Source organism: Diachasma alloeum, unplaced genomic scaffold (assembly GCF_001412515.2).
Source record: "Diachasma alloeum isolate Michigan unplaced genomic scaffold, Dall2.0 Dall_scaffold_00278, whole genome shotgun sequence".
In the NCBI taxonomy this organism is placed as follows: domain Eukaryota; kingdom Metazoa; phylum Arthropoda; class Insecta; order Hymenoptera; family Braconidae; genus Diachasma; species Diachasma alloeum.
The window spans coordinates 140230-161736 of NW_021680417.1; the positions used below are offsets into that span (position 1 = coordinate 140230).

A 21507-nucleotide genomic window follows, 5' to 3' on the forward strand; every position below is an offset into this window, starting at 1 on the left:
ATCATTATCGCTCTTACAATATTAAAGGGTGGTATTTTGCATAGACGCAATCGGCTGAGCAGTTTCGGAGATATTCAACCTTTTGTATAAATCCATTTCATTAAATAGTTAAATATCTTCCTGCAGACACTCTGTAGCATGTATGTAGTTACGGTTGTATGCCTGTCACAAGAACAGGGAATTCCTACGAATCCATTCGGAAGCTTTACTACCACTGGAATTGGTAGAAATAAAAAAAAGAAAAAGTGTAATAACGCAAAAAGTAACAGCCACATGCCTTCTGTCGGATAGGCTCGAACCCCTGCTGGTTACTTTATTAAGTCACGAGATATGCGAAAAAGTTAATTTTTACCTAAATAAGTGTTCTTTTCATATACCCGTACCTCGATTAAAAAACAGTCATCATATTGTATTTTCAACCTCAAATTTCCGTAACTATCCACCAAAAATGATTCCAAATCAATTTCCTCAATTTATTCAAATCCTCATATTTACAAAAAAACCGTTAAAATCGCTTCAATAGCAAGATCCCATTAAATATACATTTTCACAGCAAAGTAGTCATAATTTTGACACAATATAGGTATCACGGGGATAAATGTGCAAAGAAATATCCCTTTAACACCGAGATCTCACCTCATAATCCCCGAGAACCTGTCGCAGAACAACCTAAGCGCTTTGGACCGCCCACGAAATGTTTTTGGATCTCTTCTCGCGGCGAGCCTCGTAATTCCTTGGATGTAAACCTCTTTTTCGAAGTTATCCTCATCGCGAATGCGGGATTCCTCGGCAGGAGACCAGGGCACTGGCACATGGAAATCCCGGAAGGTCTCAATATTTGACGAACGCTTTTACGCGTCACAGAACATTTTTGGCACCAGCGGAGGCAAAAAAGGGAGATTCATTGTTTCATGGGTTTGACATTTTAAATTCGGGATTTATTTTGTCTCGGCCCCGGAGTTCTTGACTTTTTACATAGAAAAGTTGGGAAATTGAGTGAAAACGATTTTTTTGAATTCTGTGAAATCGGTATTTGACATTTCGGCAATAGAAGTTCTTGGGACGCAACATTTTTTCCACATTTTTGAGTTACAAATAATTTTTAATATTTTTTTTTTCATCTTGGAAAAATTTCTCGTTGAAAACAAGTTCAACGCTGTAATAGAAACAAACGGGGGACAGCGAGCCTATGACAACGTGCCATGTGACAGTGAGCATGCACTGATCGAAATTTTTTGAAATATTTATGGAAGATTTTATAGTAAATCTCATGAGAGTGACATTGAATCGCATTTAAGGAAAAAATGGTTATGAAATTTCAAGTTTTAAGTAGAATTCACGGAAATTCATGAGTCTTCAGTGGGAGTGAGATGGAAATTTCAAAACTTTATTGAACTTTTAATAGAACATGAATATTTAGAAACAAAATGACTAGAATTTTCAATTTTTTCCCGAATTTTCCTAATTTTTCTGAATTTTCACAGAATAATTGAACTGAAAAATCAAGTATTTTCTTGATTTTCAGATCATTTGAACAGAAAATCAATGGAATATTTGATTTTTCAATGACAAAATTTCCTGAAATTTCAATAGAACTTGAACACGATAAAAATTTCTGGAATTTGGCACGGAAAATTCAGACGAAAATTTTTAACAGTGTGTCACTAAGTGATATATTTTTTCTTTCTCGCCTTCAGTACGTCGATGGCGGGCTTCCGAATGGCCTGAAATATTGCAAAAGTTTATAGCTTCACAACACTAACTAGCAGCAAATATTTCAGATGGTTACTGCCGCCTCCATGGGTGCTATGAAAATTTCAATGTTTCGAATACTTCGTATAAGCGGGTGTGTACGTATTTTCTGTCCTAATTTCAAGTTGATATCTCGATTTTTGCACAAGCTAGAGTGTTTACAAAGGTTTTTATGAACAAACGGGAATATCTCGCAAACTTTATATGAATGGGTATATATGTTTTGATTGATTTAGATAGAAGGCATCGAAACGAATATTTTGAAAACAAAAAAATGAATCGCTTTTTCTAAAAAAATATTAGATCGATCGGGCTGAAATTTTGCACAGAGCTAGTTGTTATTAGAAGCCATAATCTGACAAAATTTAAGATTTTTTGGAATCGCTTTAGCCACTTAATTACTCAATTTTCTAAAAATTGACTACCGGGGAGAGGTGGCGGTGGACGTGGTTACATGCAGCCATGGTCGCCAAACTTCGCATTTGTACGTTTCCGTCCATTCTACTTCATTTCCAATCAAAATTAGAGAATGTGAAAATCGAAGGATTGCAATGCGTCCATTTGGAAGCAAAAACAGCTGTATCAATTTTGATGTGATATGTGAAAAAAACAACTGTCTTAAATTTGATGTGACAAGTAATCCAATGCAGTAGCTCAATTTATAAAAGCATAGTCCAGTTATCCAAACATTGATGATTCTCATCTTATCTCTCTAGCGAGGAAAAATCTTTTTTTGTATAAGCATCTCCGCTCACTTGATTGAAAATTTGTTGTAATCCCCGGAAAATCTTAACACATCCCGACCGCTAGTTGACTGGAAAAAACCCTCATCTTGACATTTTCGGTGGAAATATTCGCAAGTTTTCTTTAAAAAAATTTCAAATTTTAAATTTTTCAAAATAAAAAATAAAAATTCAGGAATTCCCCGAGTTAGCGTGAAAACTCCGAATAAATCCCGCTAATTACTGATAAAATCATGTTGTAATATTCAGCGTGCATAATTTGGCGCCACACGTAAACTCGTGACATGAGAAAACCGGGGATCGACGCGGCGCACGGCCCCATAAGTAGCCATGTCATCACGCATTTACGAACTTTGTTCTGCCTCTAAAGAGAGGACTGGCATATGAAACGGCACAACCCCTCGGGTACATCAGGATTCCTCCACTCATTGTATCACTCGTCATGCACCGTATCACGCGAAAAATACACCGAACACTAATTCATTCTGCTCGCTAGTTTAGTTTTATTGACAGTGGAAAAAATGATTATTTCATTACTCAATCTCATAACCACATTTGCAATCAATTCAATCAATTCACCTAAACAAATGAAGTATTTCATAAAAGTTAATTTTTTAATGTTTCCAATTTATCTCGGAAAAATACAATATAGCACCCCCTATTACTCCGTTACTTACCGTGACATCAAAAACTCCATTTTTAACAAAAAAAAATTGTTTCTCAAATAGATCCAAAGTTAATGCATTAAAAAAGCTCATCATATTGTGTTTTCCGTAAAATTTTGCTGGCAATGCCCGAAAAATTGAATTTAAAACCATCACCTCAAATTTTGTTTTCCTTACAACCCCAAAAATTGTGAGATCTCCGAACATATTTCGAAAAAAAATCCATCAGAAGCGTGATAAATGCCCCATTTATTTTCCTCTACTTGCCTCCCGATTTTTTCTATAATTCTGATATGCGACCACCGACGCATTTTTTCCATCGTATTTGGGCCGTTGGAGGTACACAGAAATCAGCAGCTGGTCTCGCCGCTCTGATTGGACGCGCATCACGCCGCATTTGTTGATCTTTTGCGGAGCGATACTGGTAAAGAAGGGGAGGCAACCGGTAACCCCTCATTCCCTGCCACCCGGTGGTGTTTCATTCTATTATTGAATGTGTGTGTACGCGCGTCACAGATATGACCCCTCCAGTAATATCTGAATGTTACTTAAATGTCTCTACCCCCAGTTCTCACCCTAAATTCTAATATCAATGACGGCCATTTTAGTGCCACTGGCGACCATTATTATTCCGGATTTATTTCTTTAGTAATTCCGGTTTTTTCATAGGGAGATAATTTTTTTTTGTGTGCAATGCTCAGAAAATTAGGATGTGATGTCCAAAATTGAATTTTCTTGATTTTGATACCTAAAAATATTTCGAACTGTGACATTGAATGATTTAACCCCGCTTGAAATGACTCAGTGACAAAACGCTAAAGCAGCGAAACAAATAAACCTACTCGACTTCCTTCGGAAGGCGGTCATATGTCAAATTGAGGGCAAAACAATTCCCTAAAACCCATATTATGCAAGTTGTTACATTCCAACATTATTGGAAGATGGCTACCCGAGTGGAAATTGCTTCACGCCCACCTGAAGCACGGTCAGAACTTGATCTAGTTTTTGTAAAGTTCGACTGATCCGGTGATTCCTGATGAAAACCTGGCCAAGTTTTGATTTAGCAGATCGGATTCCAAAAACTGCAGGCAAATTCAAATCATGTTTTGATCAGGTAAACATGATCAGGTGATTCGTGATGACAATCTGACCAAGTTTTGATCCAATAGATCGGAACCGAAAAACTCCAGGCAGGCTTAGGTCAAGTTCTGATCCTGCCTGGATCAAAACTTGATCAATTTGATCAAATTCGGATTTGATAAATTTGATCGTCATTTAAACGGGATCAATTGAAGAGAAATCTGAATAATCAGATTCAGATCCGGCCCGCCTGACCTTAGTTTTCCTAAGTTTTTTCGGATAATTTAATTAATTATTATTATACTATTCAAATTAAGTTTTGTCAACCATTATCAATCATTATTTTCAATCTTTAAAAAGGATCATTATACTATAATTTAATTAATTTAATTAAACAATTTGATTAAGAGACAGCTTTTCTCAAATGTACAGGGGAGAGGGAATCCCTCTGAGGGATAATGGTGCCGTAAATACATATTACACTGAGAAAAAAATTTCTCATATCTGAAACATATTCCCTTGAGACAAGTAATTCTTATTCAATTGTTTAATTCTCCCAGGCATCTCAACTCACGTAGCCCGAGAGAGGTATCATGCTTTAAAATATTCTTGTGCTCAAGTATGATTTTGTCGCGAATGAAGTCACTCAAATCGCGTGGAAGAATCGTCAATCTTTAAGTATTCATGTTTTCATGATTTTTTTGTTATGCAGTTGCAATATTTCAGTACGTAATATATTCATGATATAATGCGCAACGATAGTGGTAAATGAGAATTCATTCGAGTTCCGTGAACCGCAAACATTTTGATATTTAAACCATTGAAAATAATTTACTTCTCTCAAGTAAATATGGTCTACATATCAGTAAATTTTTCTCTCAGTGTAGAGAAGTATCAAACTTACACGCAAATGATCTTGAGAAAAAATTTACCAAATGTCTATTTACTTATTAGTGTTATTATTATTATTATTATTATTATTATTATTATCCATTAATGAAATAAATAAAATTTTAATTAAATATATTTTATCTCTGAGAATCCACACGCAAATCCGCGAGATCATGAATAATCGTAAATTCAACGAATACCCCGATACAAATCATAGAGGCAATGTACGGTTTACTCAATAGTAACAGCGTGATAACCTATAGTAGTTAGGGCATAGGATTAGCAATCATAGGATCCCCGGTTCGATCCCCAGCGTCAGTAAAAAAATAATAAGCTTTTTTCAGCAGTAATAACGGTAAGGATTCATTAAGAGAGGCAGCCTACGGTGAAAGAATTGAATTATCTTTTGTTTTGGATTAGTTATCATTGATAATTATTATTGATACTGACAGACAGGTCATCCGGCTTTCATACATTCGACTTGATCAAGTTCGGATCCATTTGTCCTGATCAAATCCAGATAGGTCAGAGGCGTTACATGCCTGATCAAGACCGGATCCCTCAACTTGATCAAGATCTGACCGGAATTTCCACTCGGGTACATGGACATCTTCCAATAATTAATCATAATTAAAAACCTTAAAAGTATCACACATCGTCTATATGTTGTTTTGATCGAGGCCTTCCTCACTCGTTACCCGAGTGGAAATTTTGGTCAGGTCCAAGTCAGGACTGGCTCAGGTCAGGCCGGTGACGATTGATCAGAAAATTATCTGATGACTGGATCAAGTCCTGATCAGTCATGTAACGCGGTTTTTAATCAAGACTTGATCAGGCCTAACAGTTCCGGATTTGATCAAGCTGACGTATTCAAACCTGATGACCTGTCTGCCGGAATCAATAATAATTATTAGTGATAACTAATTCAAAACAAAAGATAATTCAATTTTTTCACGATAGATGGCTTCTCCTAGAATCCCTACCGTAATTACCGTTGAAAAAACCTTCGTATTTTTTCCGATGGTGGGGATCAAACCGGGGAACCTACGATTACTAATCCTAAGTCCTAACCACTAGACTATCGCGCTATTTTTATTACGGGGACTCCGTTTTGCCTATATGATCTGTATCTGGGTATTTGTTGACTTTGAGACTATTTACGATCTCACCGATTTGCGCGTATATTCAGAGAGAAAATTTGTTTAGTTAAAATTTTATCCATTTCACTAATGGATAATAATCTTGATAATCATAACACTAATGAACAAATGGGCGCTTGATTAGTTTTTTCTAGTCAAGATAATTTGCTTGTGAGTGTGACACTTCGACTATATGTAGTTATTGAGCCACCCCTCCCTCTCTCCGCACAATTAATTAATTAAAAATTAATTAAAAATTTTAATCAATTAAAAATTTGATCCTCGGAAAAGGTTTGTTCAAAATAAGAACAAATAGACCGGATTCTAACCTTATCATTTTTTCTTCCATTAATCCCGTGCAAATGAAAATCAATTGCATCAAATCCGAATCGGATCAAATTGGATTTAGGCAACCTGACTTTAGACTGAGATCATGTTTACCTGATCAGAACTACATCTGAGCCCGTCTGAAGTTTTTGGGATTCGATCGAATGGATCAAAACTTGGTCAGGAACTCATCAGGCGTCACCTGATCATGGCTACCTGACCAGAACTTGATCTGAACTCGCCGTTAGTTTTTGGGATCCGATGGACTGGATCAAAACTTAGTCAGCTTCTCATCAGGCGTCACCTGATTATGCCTACTTGACCAGAACATAATCTGAATTCGCCGTTAGTTTTTGGAATCCGATCCACTAGATCAAAACTTGGTCAAGTTCTCATCAGAAATCACCTGATCAGTCAAATCTTACGAAAACTGGATCAAGTTCTGATCATACTTAAGGCGGACCTGAAGCAATTTCCACTCGGGTAGCCAGCCTTTGGCAAATTTGGAGCTTTTCTCTTGTCAAATAAATCAACGGATCAATCGTTCCGACAATTCTCAGCACTTGAACCGGAAGCCGGTATTAAAATCAAGAGGAGAATAGGTCAAGATTGGACATTTGCCTTTTTATTCGCAATCGAAGTTTATCAAAAACGACAACACCAGATAGGGAAAAATGAACACGCTGGGCTACCGGAGTTCGGCGCCCATTCCTCAGCCGAGACCACATTGGACTTGATTGAAACCTGGGATGATAACATGGGGCCAGGTCTGGCCTAGCGTTGGTTGCCAGTCGTTGGCCAGGCTCAATTAATTATTACTTAATTACATGAATAGGATATGAGTGATTGAAATACAAGTAATTCAATATTATTCCTGAACATTCATGACAAGTTCCAGGAGGGAAAAATAGTGTATTTCTAAGCTAGGGAGGTAAAATAAACCCGATCCGAAGGCGAGGTTGGTAAGCACGTGGGTAAGGGTTCTTTATTTTACTTCCCGTGATTAGAACGATATTTTTCGCCCCGGCGTAGGCGCAAAGTAAGATTTCCCTCCCGCGGAGCGGGACCCAGGCTTGGAAATGCTCAATTAGGGCTGGGGTTAAGCATTGGATCAGCTCTTCTTTAGCCCCAAAATGATAACCTCGTTTTAAGCTTACACCATAAGGCTTGAACAAGGCTTGATGCTAAGGCTTTGATCCGAGCCTTGAATTACCAAATTTTAAAGGCTCAATCGCGCTTCGTTTCAATAAATTATATTATTAAATAATTTCTTAATGCTCACCCTAAATTCATAATCCTTTGAATTTAGAGTAACCTATGAAGAATGCGGGTCGGATGGTGCATCACTGTTGATTAGCGTTGTTGGTGAATGTTGTTGTCAAATAGTTAACAATAGATGCGAAAAAAAATTTCATTGTTATTTTTTATCGATTATTCACTCTGGATTATAACCGCACACCGGGAAATTGAAATACAATGAAATTAAACATTGAAAAAGTTAATCCTGCTGGATTCGATCTGCGATCCTTCTGATTGGCACTCAAGCGCGTTGTTCACTACACGGAGAAAAAATTTTGGTAAAAATTACCCTTCCAGAAGGATAAACGTGTATTATTGACATTTTTCGTCTGATTTATATCCGGAAGTTCGACAAAAATTGATGTTAAATAATAAAATTTATCATATGTAAAATGAATTTTACCCTTCCGTATGGTAATTTTCGCCGAAGGAACAAAAAATTGCTTGTACCTTTGTCAAAATGTATATAGACAAAGACAAAAAATATCTATGTGACTGATAAAAATTATAGTTATCCTGGTAATTATTATAAAATTCATAGAATAATTTTTATTCACCCAATTCTATTAAATTATACCCATCGTGCGCATCAAAAACTAACCAGATCCGCGCGACACTTTTTAGCTTCCCAAACAATAAATTCTACCAGTAGAATGTGTAGTGGTAAAAACACATTGAGTTCTCTTTAATGCCTAAAGGAGGTTAGGCGGTGTTTGAGGTGAATTTGAGAGTGAATTTCTGTGGTTCCCGGTAGCTTAGTCGGTAAGAGTGCCCGGCGCGTATCTGGGAGACCCGGGTTCGAATCCCGGCTGGGTGAAGCGGAAATTTTTTCTCTCTAAATTCTAATTCTCTTAGAATTCTTTAATGCCTAAAGGAGGTTAGGCGGTGTTTGAGGTGAATTTGAGAGTGAATTTCTGTGGTTCCCGGTAGCTTAGTCGGTAAGAGTGCCCGGCGCGTATCTGGGAGACCCGGGTTCGATTCCCGGCTGGGTGAAGCGGAAATTTTTTCTCTCTAAATTCTAATTCTCTTAGAATTTTTTTTTGTCTCTGTCGGTAACACTCGAGTGTTTTGGAGTATTAACCTCTGCGTGAAAAAAATCCGTAGGTAAGGTTAGTATTTTTTACCATTCTGGAACAGTAATTTTTATCCAGATATTTGTAAAAACTACCAAGATATCTATTAGGTGTGTGACTTAATTTTTACAGATTTTTCAGTAAATTTATTTAATATAAAAAAATAGAGAACAACGAACTTAATCCTGGAAATATTGTCCGTCGTTTTCTATGACTTTGTGCCATCTCTCAGGTAACATTCGAATGCCGTCACGAAAGAAACTTGCAGGCTTCGAGGCGAGAAAGTCATCGACGAATTTACGCACTTCGTCCAGCGTTTTAAACTGTTTATCCACTAAGGCGTTCGGCATGGACCGGAACAACTGATAGTCGGATGGGGCCAAGTCTGGTGAATTTTAAGGATTTTCTACATGCTTTCGCAAAAATATAAGAAATTAATTAAATTTTTTTTAAAGCTTCTCCAATCTATTACAGAACCGTATGAAAAATTCCAGATTTTTTGATACCCCAGAACAAAGTTATGATTTTTTTAAAAAAAGCAATTTAACCCGTGTTCTTATGGGAAATTCACAAAATCTTAGAAAAAAGTCGGAAAAATGTTTCTATCGTGATGAAACTTTGCACACAGTTAAAAAATGATCAATTCTTCTTCTTTTCCTTATGGTTAGACTCCCTCTATAGGAGTATGTACCATAAAAAAAAAAAAGATCAATTGCACAATCGCTATATTTTTTAAAATCGATTAGATCAATAATTTGGAACGAAAAGTTGAAAAAACATTGAAAATTTTTGGTGGACTGAAATTCCTGCGTGCGCAGCTCCAACATGCGACAGCGTCGCAACAGTTCTAGAGATAAATGGAAACGCGCCAAATACAAAAGTGCATAGTATGTCTGTTGCTTCGTGGATAGGTGAATGGATAAAATCTGTAAACGAAGTTATAAATGAAAGAAATTATGCTTCGTAAAAAATATAAGAAAGTACGATCAAGGTTTTTTTCATCTTGTTAAATGGTTAAACAGTTTTGCCATTGGAACGTAACATCGATGACATCGTGGCCAGTGATGAGTGTCGAGGTTATGTGACTGGAGCGCACTTTGAGAGAGAACTGAAGAGGAATTTCCACATTCACTGAACTAAAATATTCCACAAAATTTCACACAATATTTTTTGAACATTTTCTGTTTCCTCGAATATCACCGTCAATGCAGAAATTATAATTGTTTTAGTTGTTGGTTAGAATGCGGAGGTAAACAGTCTAGAATGGCTGGGGAGCCAATGTTACCAACTCGCCTCACCCAAATTTTCTAGTGAGCGACGTTGCCTCTGTTCCGGACTGAATTTTTATTATTTTAATAATTATTAAATACAATTATACCCCTCTACTGGGTTCCCACTTTGTCGTAGTGAGGGGGCTCGGTCGCGGGCGGTGGAGGTCTTAAGGACTACCGCTGCCCGCGGTCACTAAGAGGAGTCCACCCAATCCATGTGTGTGAGCGGCGTAAGCCATGGCCTCGGCCATACCGTGCCTAAGGATGCGTGGCACAGGGGGAGCTGTGTCGCTAACGGTGCCTCTCAGAAACCTGGGCGACCTCTGAGAGTAGTCTTGGGTGTAACCCACCCGAGACAAGCCAAGCCCTGGGCAATCGCGGCAATGCACCAGGTGAAAACGCTTAACCGCGGTACTCGTGGGACTAAAATGGAAACCAATTTAAAAAATCTTAATATTGAAAAAGCAACTTCGGGTGGGGCCAGCGATGGCGAACACACGAAGTCTGACAAGGCTGACCAGTCTGGTACCGATGTGAATCGGGTCAGACTGAGTGGAGCCGAGAGAAGACGTCGCAAGAGAGCGAAGCTGCATCAAACCTCGGGGGCGATTGCAACCTTGACGGATGCAGCAGCGAAGGTCGATGAGGGAAGGGGGGAGGGGGCTACGAGGAAGGCAATAAAACGCCTTCCATCAGAGCGTACTACGCCAAGCCCCTCAGTCAGACCGAAAGAAAAGAGAATGAGAACGCAGGATCAGGGCACATATGCTCAGAACACTACGAGCTCATTCAAGTTTGCAGTTATGCCGGAGTCATATCCGGATCAGAAACTGGGCACTGAAGAGGTAACGGAGGTGAAGAAACTCCTGAAGAGGGCCATTCTGGCGTTACCTGACGGGGTGAAAGCACCCACCTTCAACGGTGTCTGGGAAAGAGAAGGTGTGGCAATGGTGTGCTGCACTGATGAGGAAACGGGAAATTGGCTGAAAAGCCTTTTCCCCGAAAACAAAATAGCTGGACTTACTGTACGTGTGGTCGCAGCCTCGGAGCTTCCCAAGAAGCACAGGGTTGTACTACACGTGGAAGACCCAGATCTAACCGCTCAAGAAGCACTGTGCTTCCTTGAGAAACAAAATGCAGGACTGCAGGCCAGAGAGTGGGTTGTCGCTCGGGGCAGTGAGAGTAGGGACGCGAAAAGTGCCCACTTCGTTGCGCTGATAGACGACCGATCACTCTCTGTTCTGAAAGCCTGCAACTTCAGACTGCACTGCGGGATTCAAAAAGCTACTGTCAAGCTGCTTGCGAAAGACCGTGGTGAAAGTCAGAAGAAGGGTACATAGAGGTACCAGGAAAGTAGTCATCATTATGGCTGCAACCCGGGTGCACATTGTACAGATAAATTTGCACCACAGCAAAGCAGCCTCGGCTACTCTAGTCAGGCTGTTAGCTGGGATGCAGACTGTCATAGCAATGATCCAGGAACCATGGATAGTGGACAATGCTATTAAGGGCCTCAGTGGTTGTGGCAGAATCTATCACGCAAACACTCAGGAGAAAATTAGATCTTGCATTGTTATTAAAGGACTAGACTCTTTCTTCTGTTCACAGGCTAGTGAGGGAGACCTGGCTGTGGCACAAGTGGATCTGGGCCTGGGACAAGGCGAGGAAATGAGCCTGGTTGTAGGGTCAGTTTACATGCCCTATGACTCGGCTGAACCACCTCCTTCGAAAAAAGTAAAGGACCTATGCAACCATGTGAAGGAAAGGGGACTTGAACTCCTGCTAGGTTGTGATGCCAACTCGCACCATGTAGCATGGGGGAGCACCGGCATTAACGGCAGGGGGGAAAGCCTCCAGGAATTCATAATGGGGGCCGGTCTAAACATCCTTAATAGGGGGTCAGAACCTACCTTCATAGATCGGAGACGACAGGAGGTCATAGATATCACTCTGGGGACGGATAGAGTGGCAGACATGATTGGGGACTGGAGGGTCTCAAAGGACCTCTCAGCGTCCGATCATCAAACCATAAGAATGTCCATCCACACAGTGAAAGAAACGGAATGGGTGAGAAACCCAAGACGAACAAACTGGGGAAATTACCGAGAGAGTCTATCTGACAATCTCAGGGATATCATCCTCAGATTTAACAACAAAAAGCAGCTGGAGGAGGCTTCGATTGCCCTAAACCAGGCCATCATGGACTCCTTCGAGACAAACTGCAAGCTTATCCCGAAAGGGCAGCCCACTGAGACTCCTTGGTGGTCAGAGAGGCTCGGTGGGCTGAGGGGCAAAGCTAGAAAAGCTTTTAACAAAGCTAAGAACATGAGAGCGGGCCCCCGTAAGGAAGACGCATGGAAAACTTACAGAGGCTTGCTCGCAGATTACAACAAGGCAATAAAGGCAGCCAAAGAGGACTGCTGGAGGGCTTTCACAAGCAATGTGGAGAGTCAATCGGAGACCTCTAGGCTGGCAAAAATCCTTGGAACAAACAAGACTCCATATCTAGGGAGCCTACAGGCACCAGATGGCAGCCACACGGAAACCATGGGAGAGACTCTGAAACTCCTAATGAACACCCACTTTCCAGGCTTCATACAGGCCCAGGAGAGAGATAAAGAAACAATGCAAAATCAGAGGGATGTCTACGAAACCCATGATTGGGCATTGGCAAATAAAGTAGTGCAGCCCTGGGGGGTCAAGTGGGCCATCAAAACCTTTGAACCCTTCAAGGCACCGGGACCAGACGGGATCTACCCAGCCCTATTACAGGAAGGGATAGAGACTATCACGGGACCCCTAACCAAGATACTCAGAGCTAGTATAGCCCTGAAACATGTCCCTAGTGTGTGGAATGAGACTAGGATAGTATTCATTCCCAAGCCGGGAAAAACCGGTTATATAAAACCAAAAGACTTCCGTCCTATAAGCCTCACATCCTTCATCCTGAAGACCCTGGAGAGGCTGGTGGATAGACACATCAAGGCCGGGCCCTTGGCTGACAGACCCCTCTCCCCCTGTCAATATGCATACAGAGAGGGACGATCAACAGATACCGCCTTACATCACCTGGTGGGACTGATTGAGGGACAACTGGCGGTCAAGGGTTTTGCCATAGGCGCCTTTCTGGATATTGAGGGGGCTTTTGATAGCACTTCGAATCCGGCTATAGAAAAAGCCATGGAAGAACGACAGGTGTCCAAGACTATCATTGCTTGGACACAAAACATGCTGAAAAGCAGAAGACTGTCGGCAGGACATGGGAGGGCATGTGTGGAGGGACGTCCGACTAGGGGCTGTCCGCAGGGGGGAGTTCTCTCGCCCCTGCTATGGAACCTGGTTGTAGATGGACTTCTAAATCAACTAAGTGAGGCCGGCTTCCACGTCATCGGTTTCGCCGATGATGTGGCAGTTGTTGTGAAAGGCGGATTTCTGAGGGTGCTAAGGGACCTGATGGCAACAGCCTTCAATATCATTGAGGACTGGTGCAGGGTAACTGGCCTATCGGTAAATCCAGCCAAAACAACAATCCTGGTTTTCACCAGAAATTATAAACTGGAAAAGATCCAACCTCTGAAGCTAAATGGCTCGGAGATTAACTACACCAGCAGAGTGAAATATCTGGGTGTCCTCCTGGATAATAAACTCAGCTGGAAAGAACATATCTGTACTCAGAGAAATAAAGTGTTTGCCTCTATGTGGGCATGCAGGAGAGCTGTGGGCAGGACATGGGGACTCAATCCTAAAATGATGCTCTGGCTCTACCAAATAGTTCTACTTCCGAGACTGTTATACGCTGCGGTCGTTTGGTGGCCGAGGGTGAGTAAGACGGAAACAAGGAACCTGTTGAAAAGCCTACAGGGAACCTTCCTGAGGGCTGCAACAGGAGCCATGAAATCGACACCTACTGAGGCGCTAGAAATAGCACTCAGTATCCCACCCCTCGACCTTAGGGTTGTGAGTTGTGCTACCACAACTGCATATAGACTAAGGTGCCAACTAGAATGGAAGATGACGGGCCAAGGCCATACAAGGCTTAGCCTAATCAATGATCGACCCTTCATAGGTAAGACGGATAGGATTCCTAGGAAGTATCAGATCAGGAAAACTTTCAGAACGAGTATACCACCCAGACAGGAGTGGCTAGACTCGAAACGTAAACCAGGACCAAGAGAGGACTACTGGTTTACGGACGGCTCTGGCTTCAATGAAAGTTTTGGGGCAGGCATCTACCGTCTGAAAGATGGCTTCGGAGAGAGTTTTCCGCTGGGCCATCATTCAACCGTCTTTCAAGCAGAGATGCTGGGCATACTTAAGTGTGCAGAGTATCTGAACGCGAGAGACACAAAAAAGATGAAAATATTCATCTGCAGTGACAGCCAGGCGGCGATACACGCCCTGGAAAAACCCACTACAGAGTCACAGGTGGTGTGGGAATGCATGCAGGCATTGGACACACTGGGTAAAAACAACCGGGTCACCGTAACCTGGGTGCCAGGTCACCATGGGATTCTGGGTAATGAAGAGGCAGATAAGCTGGCCAAGGAGGGTACAGAAAGTGTGCCCTCACACGGCCTGCTTGGCATGCCCTTCGCAGTGGGAAAAACTCTTATTAAAGATCATTTCCAGCGGGATCATGTCAGGCGTTGGGAGAAAGTTGCGACCTGCAGACAAGCGAAACTGCTTATGAGAGGGCAACTAAGAGTTAGGACCAGAAAGCTTCTGGAGTTGCACAGAGGGGATCTGAGGGTAGCAGTAGGGCTCCTTACGGGTCATACAGCTCTCAGAGCTCATCTGTTCAAGATGAAACTTGCAGAACAAGAAGACTGCAGACTGTGCGGAGGCGATAAGGAGGGCGTCATCCACATTTTATGTGAATGCCCCCTATTAGCACTCCGTCGCTATAAAATCTGGGGCCAGGCTTTCCTGAAACCAGAGGACTTACAACAAGCGGCTGTCACCAGCCTTATTAGCCTAGTGAGAAACACAGGGCTGGGGCTGTGTGACTGACCGAAACTAAGGCGGAAGTTACAAAAGATCGTATGATTTAGGTGACTCTGGGCACTTTAAGTGACCAGCCGCACTTTTTCTATTCTATTCTATTCTATTCTAAATACAATTATAAAAAATTTCTAATGTAATTGACATATTGCCATGATGAATATATGATATTTAAAAAAAATTAATCCCAGTAAAGTCGCCAAATAACACCTGAACGAGGTAATTGAAAACTCGATTTTTTCGCGTTCAGGGATTGAAACACTTACAAAAGTCATACCCCTCCACACCCGCACACCCCCCCGCTATGGTGCATGTAGAAAATCCTTAAGAGGGTCTTCTGAGTCGCGCGAGCAACGTGAGGTCGAGCATTGTCATGCGGTAGTATGACTTGCCTGCTTCCTTACCCAGTAAATGACCTTTTCCGATCAAGTTCTTCGCTCAGTTTGTTCAGTTGTTGGCTGTAGCGTTCCGCAGTCACCGTCTGCCCTGTTTCCAGGAGTTCGTAATAAAGCACACCCTTCATGTCCCACCAGATACACAGGAGAACCTTCTTTAAGTGGATGGTCTGTTTCGGCGTCAATGTATTGGATTGTCCGGGATCAAATTCGGGAATTCTATTTTGTTAGTGAGAAGGTGAGAAATTTTCAGCTAGAAAACCCAATATGACGACCTTTTTTTAATCAACTAGCTTTAGAAATGTTAAAAATTCAATTCTCGGAACTGAAATAGTAGATTATGTCATCAGGCGATAAAAGTATCATCTGGCGAATGTGGCTTTATAATCCGAGCCGAAGGCGCGGATTATAATCACATTCGCCAGATAATGCTTTTATCGCCGTATGACATATTGTATTTTATGTCGTTAGGCCCGAAAACCGCGATCTAACCGAGCAACGCGAGGTTAGAATCGCGGTTTATCGGGCCTAATGACATAAAATTATTTATTTAATATCTCCAATATTTTGGGGTTAAAAAAGTCGTCATGTTATGTTTTCTATCCAAAAATTACCTAGCTATCTATCAAAATTATCACTGAAATAATTGACTAAAATTAATTTCCAAAAATAATATGAATACTTCTAATTAAGAAAAAATCCCTGAAGCTTCATCTGCATGTAAGACTGTTTTCCCCGAATGATTCGGCAAGAATGATAAAAAAAAGAAATTTTGCAACGAGGCATAGCAGAACGGTTGCACGACTCGTTCCACCCTTCTCTCCTTGACGACCCCCTGATGACTCCGTTAATGCATCTCTCACTGGAGATGGGTTCTCGGAGAAACCAATGGAGTCGAGAATATTCGGTTTGAACCCCTGTATAAAATAAGGGGGAAACAATGGGGGTACAACCGAATAGATTAATCAAACTTTAACTGAGCCAATGAAAACCGTGCAAATGTCGGGGATGCGAGGGGGATGCTTTAAATATCGATGTGTGACTGTAGTACCGACAATAAATAACAAAATGGGAGACAACTATTATTATTTTTTCTTAGTTAAATCAATCTTCGCAGCGAAACGAATTTTTTTCTCTTACGTTTCCTTAAAAAAAATTGATGTAAGATCTTGTATTTCTTAATTTTTCATAAATTATATAAATAATTTCAGTAGATGTACATCTCAAATGTCTTGCTGCATCAATCAAAACAGTAAATAAACTACAATAACTCGGCTAATAAAACAATTAATTATTATTTGCTCCGTTGGACTTGGGGAATTCCTCAAGAATTTTCAACATCGGTTTGTAAAGAAACTCATCAACATCCTTAGCAACTACAAAGTCCATATGATCGAATTTCTCATATTCAATAATTTGATGCTTTAGTTCGATGTCTGAAGAAAGCTCATCTATCAAATTCTGGACATTCTTCGAAGTGGACAAGGGATCGTTCTGTCCTTCGAAAATGATCGTTGGTGCTCTGATATTGGTTACATTGTACTCCGGAGCTTGGTCTTGCCCATAAGCTTCACGATTTGTTGTTCTCTTCGAATTTTTGAAATGTTCAAACTTTCCTATATCATAAAATCATAAATAACTCGAAAGATCTTTTTTTGACCCCCCTTACTTGCACACATAGGTCCACTCAACCCACATTTTTTTTCAAATATCTGAGCTCCTATTTTTCCGATGAAATGGATGTTTAAAACCCATGATAGTTGTCACATCTGTTACCGAAGTGCATAGCCATTCAATTTTCCCAAAACATCAACAAATGAAATTTTGTTCTTGAAAAGAGGGTTTTTTGACAAAATTTTGAATATGTCGTTCTTTCATTAAGACCTCAGAAGAGATCACATTGTATTTGATGGATCAAGATCTTTCACGAGGAGTATAATCTGAGGGTATTGTTTTGAAAATAGATAGTTAGTTTGTAGTAGCAACAATACATTCGAAAAAGTATTGGTACAGGGTCCATTTATCCCAGTGTGCAGTTTGAGGGTTAAATCCTTTTTCCATTGTTTTTCTATATTTTAGGCGGAGATTTTCCATTATGAAGATGACTGGATGATCAAGATGATAATAAGAGTTCAATTACCTGATCGGATTAGTTGTCCGTAGTGTTGAAACACCTTTGATGAAGTCCCCGCTGGGTAATGGCACATGAGATCGACAAATTCTTCGCTCTGTAAGCAAACTTAAAAAAGTTTCTGTCTTCTTCATGAGCAATGTTCATTGTGATAAAAACAAAAGTTGACTTGTACCATCAGAAAAAATTATCACCACAGACGAAGTTTTTGCTGAGACAAGTACACTGTTAGAAATTTTTGTCTAAATTTTTGTCTGAATTTTGATTGTATTTCAATTTCACTGAAATTTCAGGAAATCCTGTCATTGAAAATTCAGAATTTCGTGGAAAAATCAAACAGAACTGTAAATTTCCGCTCCATTTTTCCTTGAAAATAAATAGAAAACCAGACAATTCTGGTAAATACATTCTTGAATTTTCAGAACAGTGGCACTGAATGCGATTCAGGAGGAAAAATTATGAAATTTCAGATTTCACTGAAAATTCAATGCAATTTGACACTGAATATTCATATTAGATTGGAAATGCAAATAAATTAAGGAATTCTCGTCTTTATGCACCTTAAAATTTTCGAATTTTACAGAATTTTCAGTGACACCGGAAATTTCATGATTCCCCCCCCCCCCCCCNCTAATTCACATTCAGTGTCACTATTCTGAAAATTGATAGTCAACTGTCCATGAAATTTAATTTTTTTTCCAACAGTCTAAAAACGTTCGTTAATAATTTCATAACAGTTGATCATTGGAAAGTACAGATGTGCTATAATTAACAATAGATTGTTCTGACTGCAAATGTCCATTTTCAAATCTTCAACATCAAGTTTTCCTATCTACTTACAATATAAAACTGCTCCCGATCCTCCCCGAGCGCAAGTTCAAACGGATATCCACATAATCTCTTCGTTAGAAAATTTAACAAACAGAAATAATGCACAAATGCGGGCACAAGCTTATTCTGAATCGGATATTTGACTAATCCCCCTGGAACAATAATCCTAAAAAACTCGGTGAGGAGGTCTAGATAGATTCTCGTTAAGTTCCAGGTCTTCCAGTAAGACACTGCGCCGAAATGAATGACCACTGATAATTTATCGTTATATTCTGGTTTATCTGATAGCAGCATGAGGATCACCGTGGAGCCGAGGGAGTGGCCGACGTAGGAGAGTTGTGATTGTCGTGTGGTCTCAATGATATAATCGAACATTGCAGGTAGGTCCTGAAGTGCGAACTCATCCAAACTGCGAAAACAAATAATTCTTATCCAATTATGAGAAAATATTTCATTATTTGTTTACCTGAAATCCCAGTATTCTCTATCGACACGAGCTGATAAATTGGTGTGTCCACGACTGTAGTAAGTTCCTCGTAGATTACCGACCCAAACATCGTAACCGGCATCAGACAGTGAATAAACTAGGGAATAAAGTGATACAAATAATTGCAAAAGGTAATTGCAAGCTAAATAACTCGTAGACAATGATCAGAAGACAGTAAACAGGAATGGGATGACAAACTTCATTGTATGTTGAAGAACGTGGTCATGTTTGCAACAAATATTTTTTATTTCAGGCATTATATTCTTGCAGAAACAAACTTCATGTCATCAGGACAGAAATTGAAACATTAACTCTCAAAAATCTTTGTTCTAAATTTTGGTGCTGATGCGAAGGGTTCACTTGTGATAACAAAATATTCCTTGATTGATGAAAGTGTTGCTGCACTTGTGCAAATAAAGATTTTCTTTATAGCTCATCAAAGTTCTGTATTGATACACGGAGAAAATAAAATAGTGAACGTTACTATGTCGGAATCCGCATATAGTAAACGTTACTAAAGTTTTGTAAGTATTACTATGGACACGGTAATGGCTACTATGAAACATCGTAATGGTTACTATGGGGCATAGTAAGCTCCTCAATGGTAATAGGTACTATGGACATAGTAATAATTACCATATTACATAATAGAGCTTACTATGTTAACATAGTACAATTTACTATGTTACACTATTTATTCCGTATAATTGAAGTGTTGTTATTTCAATGAATCATAAATTTCGAACAAAAATATTGTAGAATTTAATAAGAAAATTTCCAATAAAGAGATTAATTTGTTTAATTTTTTTCAAGAGTTTAAAGCCTTAAGCGTCTTGAGTTTATGAACGCATCAGGCGGCAATCGTAAACTTCAACCATGCATTTTAGAGATACTTCTTATGTTCATAGGACCATTTTCCTTTCACATGGTAACCATTTCTACGGGGCATAGTAAGCATTACTACGGAACATAGTAACCACTACTATGGAACATAGTGAGCATTGCTATGGAACATTATAAGCATTGCTATGGAACATTGTAAGCATTCCTATGGAACATGGTAAGCATTACTATGAAACATGATAAGCATTATCATGGAACAGAGTAAGGATTATTATATAGGATCAGTTGAAAATCCTTTTACTATGTTACCATAGCATTCTCTCCTATGGCCATAGTAATTTTCACTATTTAATTCTCTCCGTGTACCATCCGCTGCAGCAATTTGCAGTAACGAATCAAGTCATGAATTCTCCTTTTAATCTTGTAGAAGATTAACACTGTACCGAGACTTCTGCCGTATCCGAACAGAACCCAGAGATCGGCAGTGCCACCTAGTGCAGCTTGCAGGTAAAATGGACCTTTCTGGGTATTATTGTTCTTCGGTGGAACTCGGAATATCGAGACGATGTATCCATCCTCGGTCGTGACATTGTGCCACTCCGCTTCATATCCAGCCTTCTTGGTCAATGCAAACTGTTCAAAATCAATTTACACAATTTGCAATTCTTGTCATGATGATGATTTTTGTTTGAACAAATTAACGTACGAAGTCGAGGGCGTAAAACTTGTCTCCACCCGCCTCTTCCTCAGTTCGAACGTATTTAACTTGAATATCGAATGCTGATGTCAATGGTTGTAAAGAGAAAGTCATCATTAATATAATTTTTACGTATTTCGTCATTTTTTTTACTAATTGGACGCTACTTTGGGGAATTCGGTGACCGTCTATGACACCACTTTTTGTAATAACTGGGGCAGTAACGGCTGTCACTTTGAACTAGTTACCGATGTTTTTTCCTTATCAAAGTGTTGTTATTGTCTTCGCAAAAACGTCGTCACTATCGCTTGGGTCGATTATTATTCATGGCAACAATTATTAACAGCACGAAGCAGGATGTCAGTGATGTTAGAACAAATGGAATTTTTCAATAATTTCAGTTCAAGTATCAATATTTTTTCACAGGAATTAATTTTAGTTTTTCACAAAAACAAATTAGAGACCTTGAATTTTACATTTTCCAAAAAGAATAAAGACTACTTTTTTCTTTGAACGGAGGCTTTATAAATAGGGATTCATTACCTGTGGGGAATTAGTCCAAAGAAGAGAAAGAGAAAGATAATTGATGAGTTTACTGTGATGGATTGAAGAAATGAAAATGACGTCTTGATGACCGCCATATTGATTTTTACTCCTGCACCCACACGTGTGCGGTAAGGTAAATAGATCCACATCTTTTATATTTCATTGTGTGTAATGAAGGGATCTAGATATAACTGACGCCCCTGGCTTTTCTTTCTCTCTTTTTTTTTCCACTTTTTCACACGGGGGTGCGGCATACAGAGAGCTTGGGAGGCCGTCACGCCTATCAGCTTTGTCGTTGCCGATACATCTGTCGACGTTCGCCGATCTACAGAATTT

At 39.8% G+C, this 21507-nt stretch overlaps 1 protein-coding gene across 1 annotated transcript; it reads right to left on the bottom strand.

Annotated features, from left to right (window-relative positions):
- Positions 1 to 16777: 16777 nt before the first annotated feature.
- LOC107038165 (lipase 1) lies at positions 16778 to 20843 on the bottom strand. The gene is made up of 6 exons (XM_015257083.1): positions 20635 to 20843; positions 20372 to 20561; positions 19065 to 19182; positions 18608 to 19007; positions 17777 to 17864; positions 16778 to 17252 (listed from the first exon to the last, which is right to left on the bottom strand). Exons 1-6 carry the CDS (start codon positions 20767 to 20769, stop codon positions 16924 to 16926), a joined length of 1260 nt encoding a protein of 419 aa, XP_015112569.1. The 5' UTR covers positions 20770 to 20843; the 3' UTR covers positions 16778 to 16923.
- Positions 20844 to 21507: the final 664 nt, after the last annotated feature.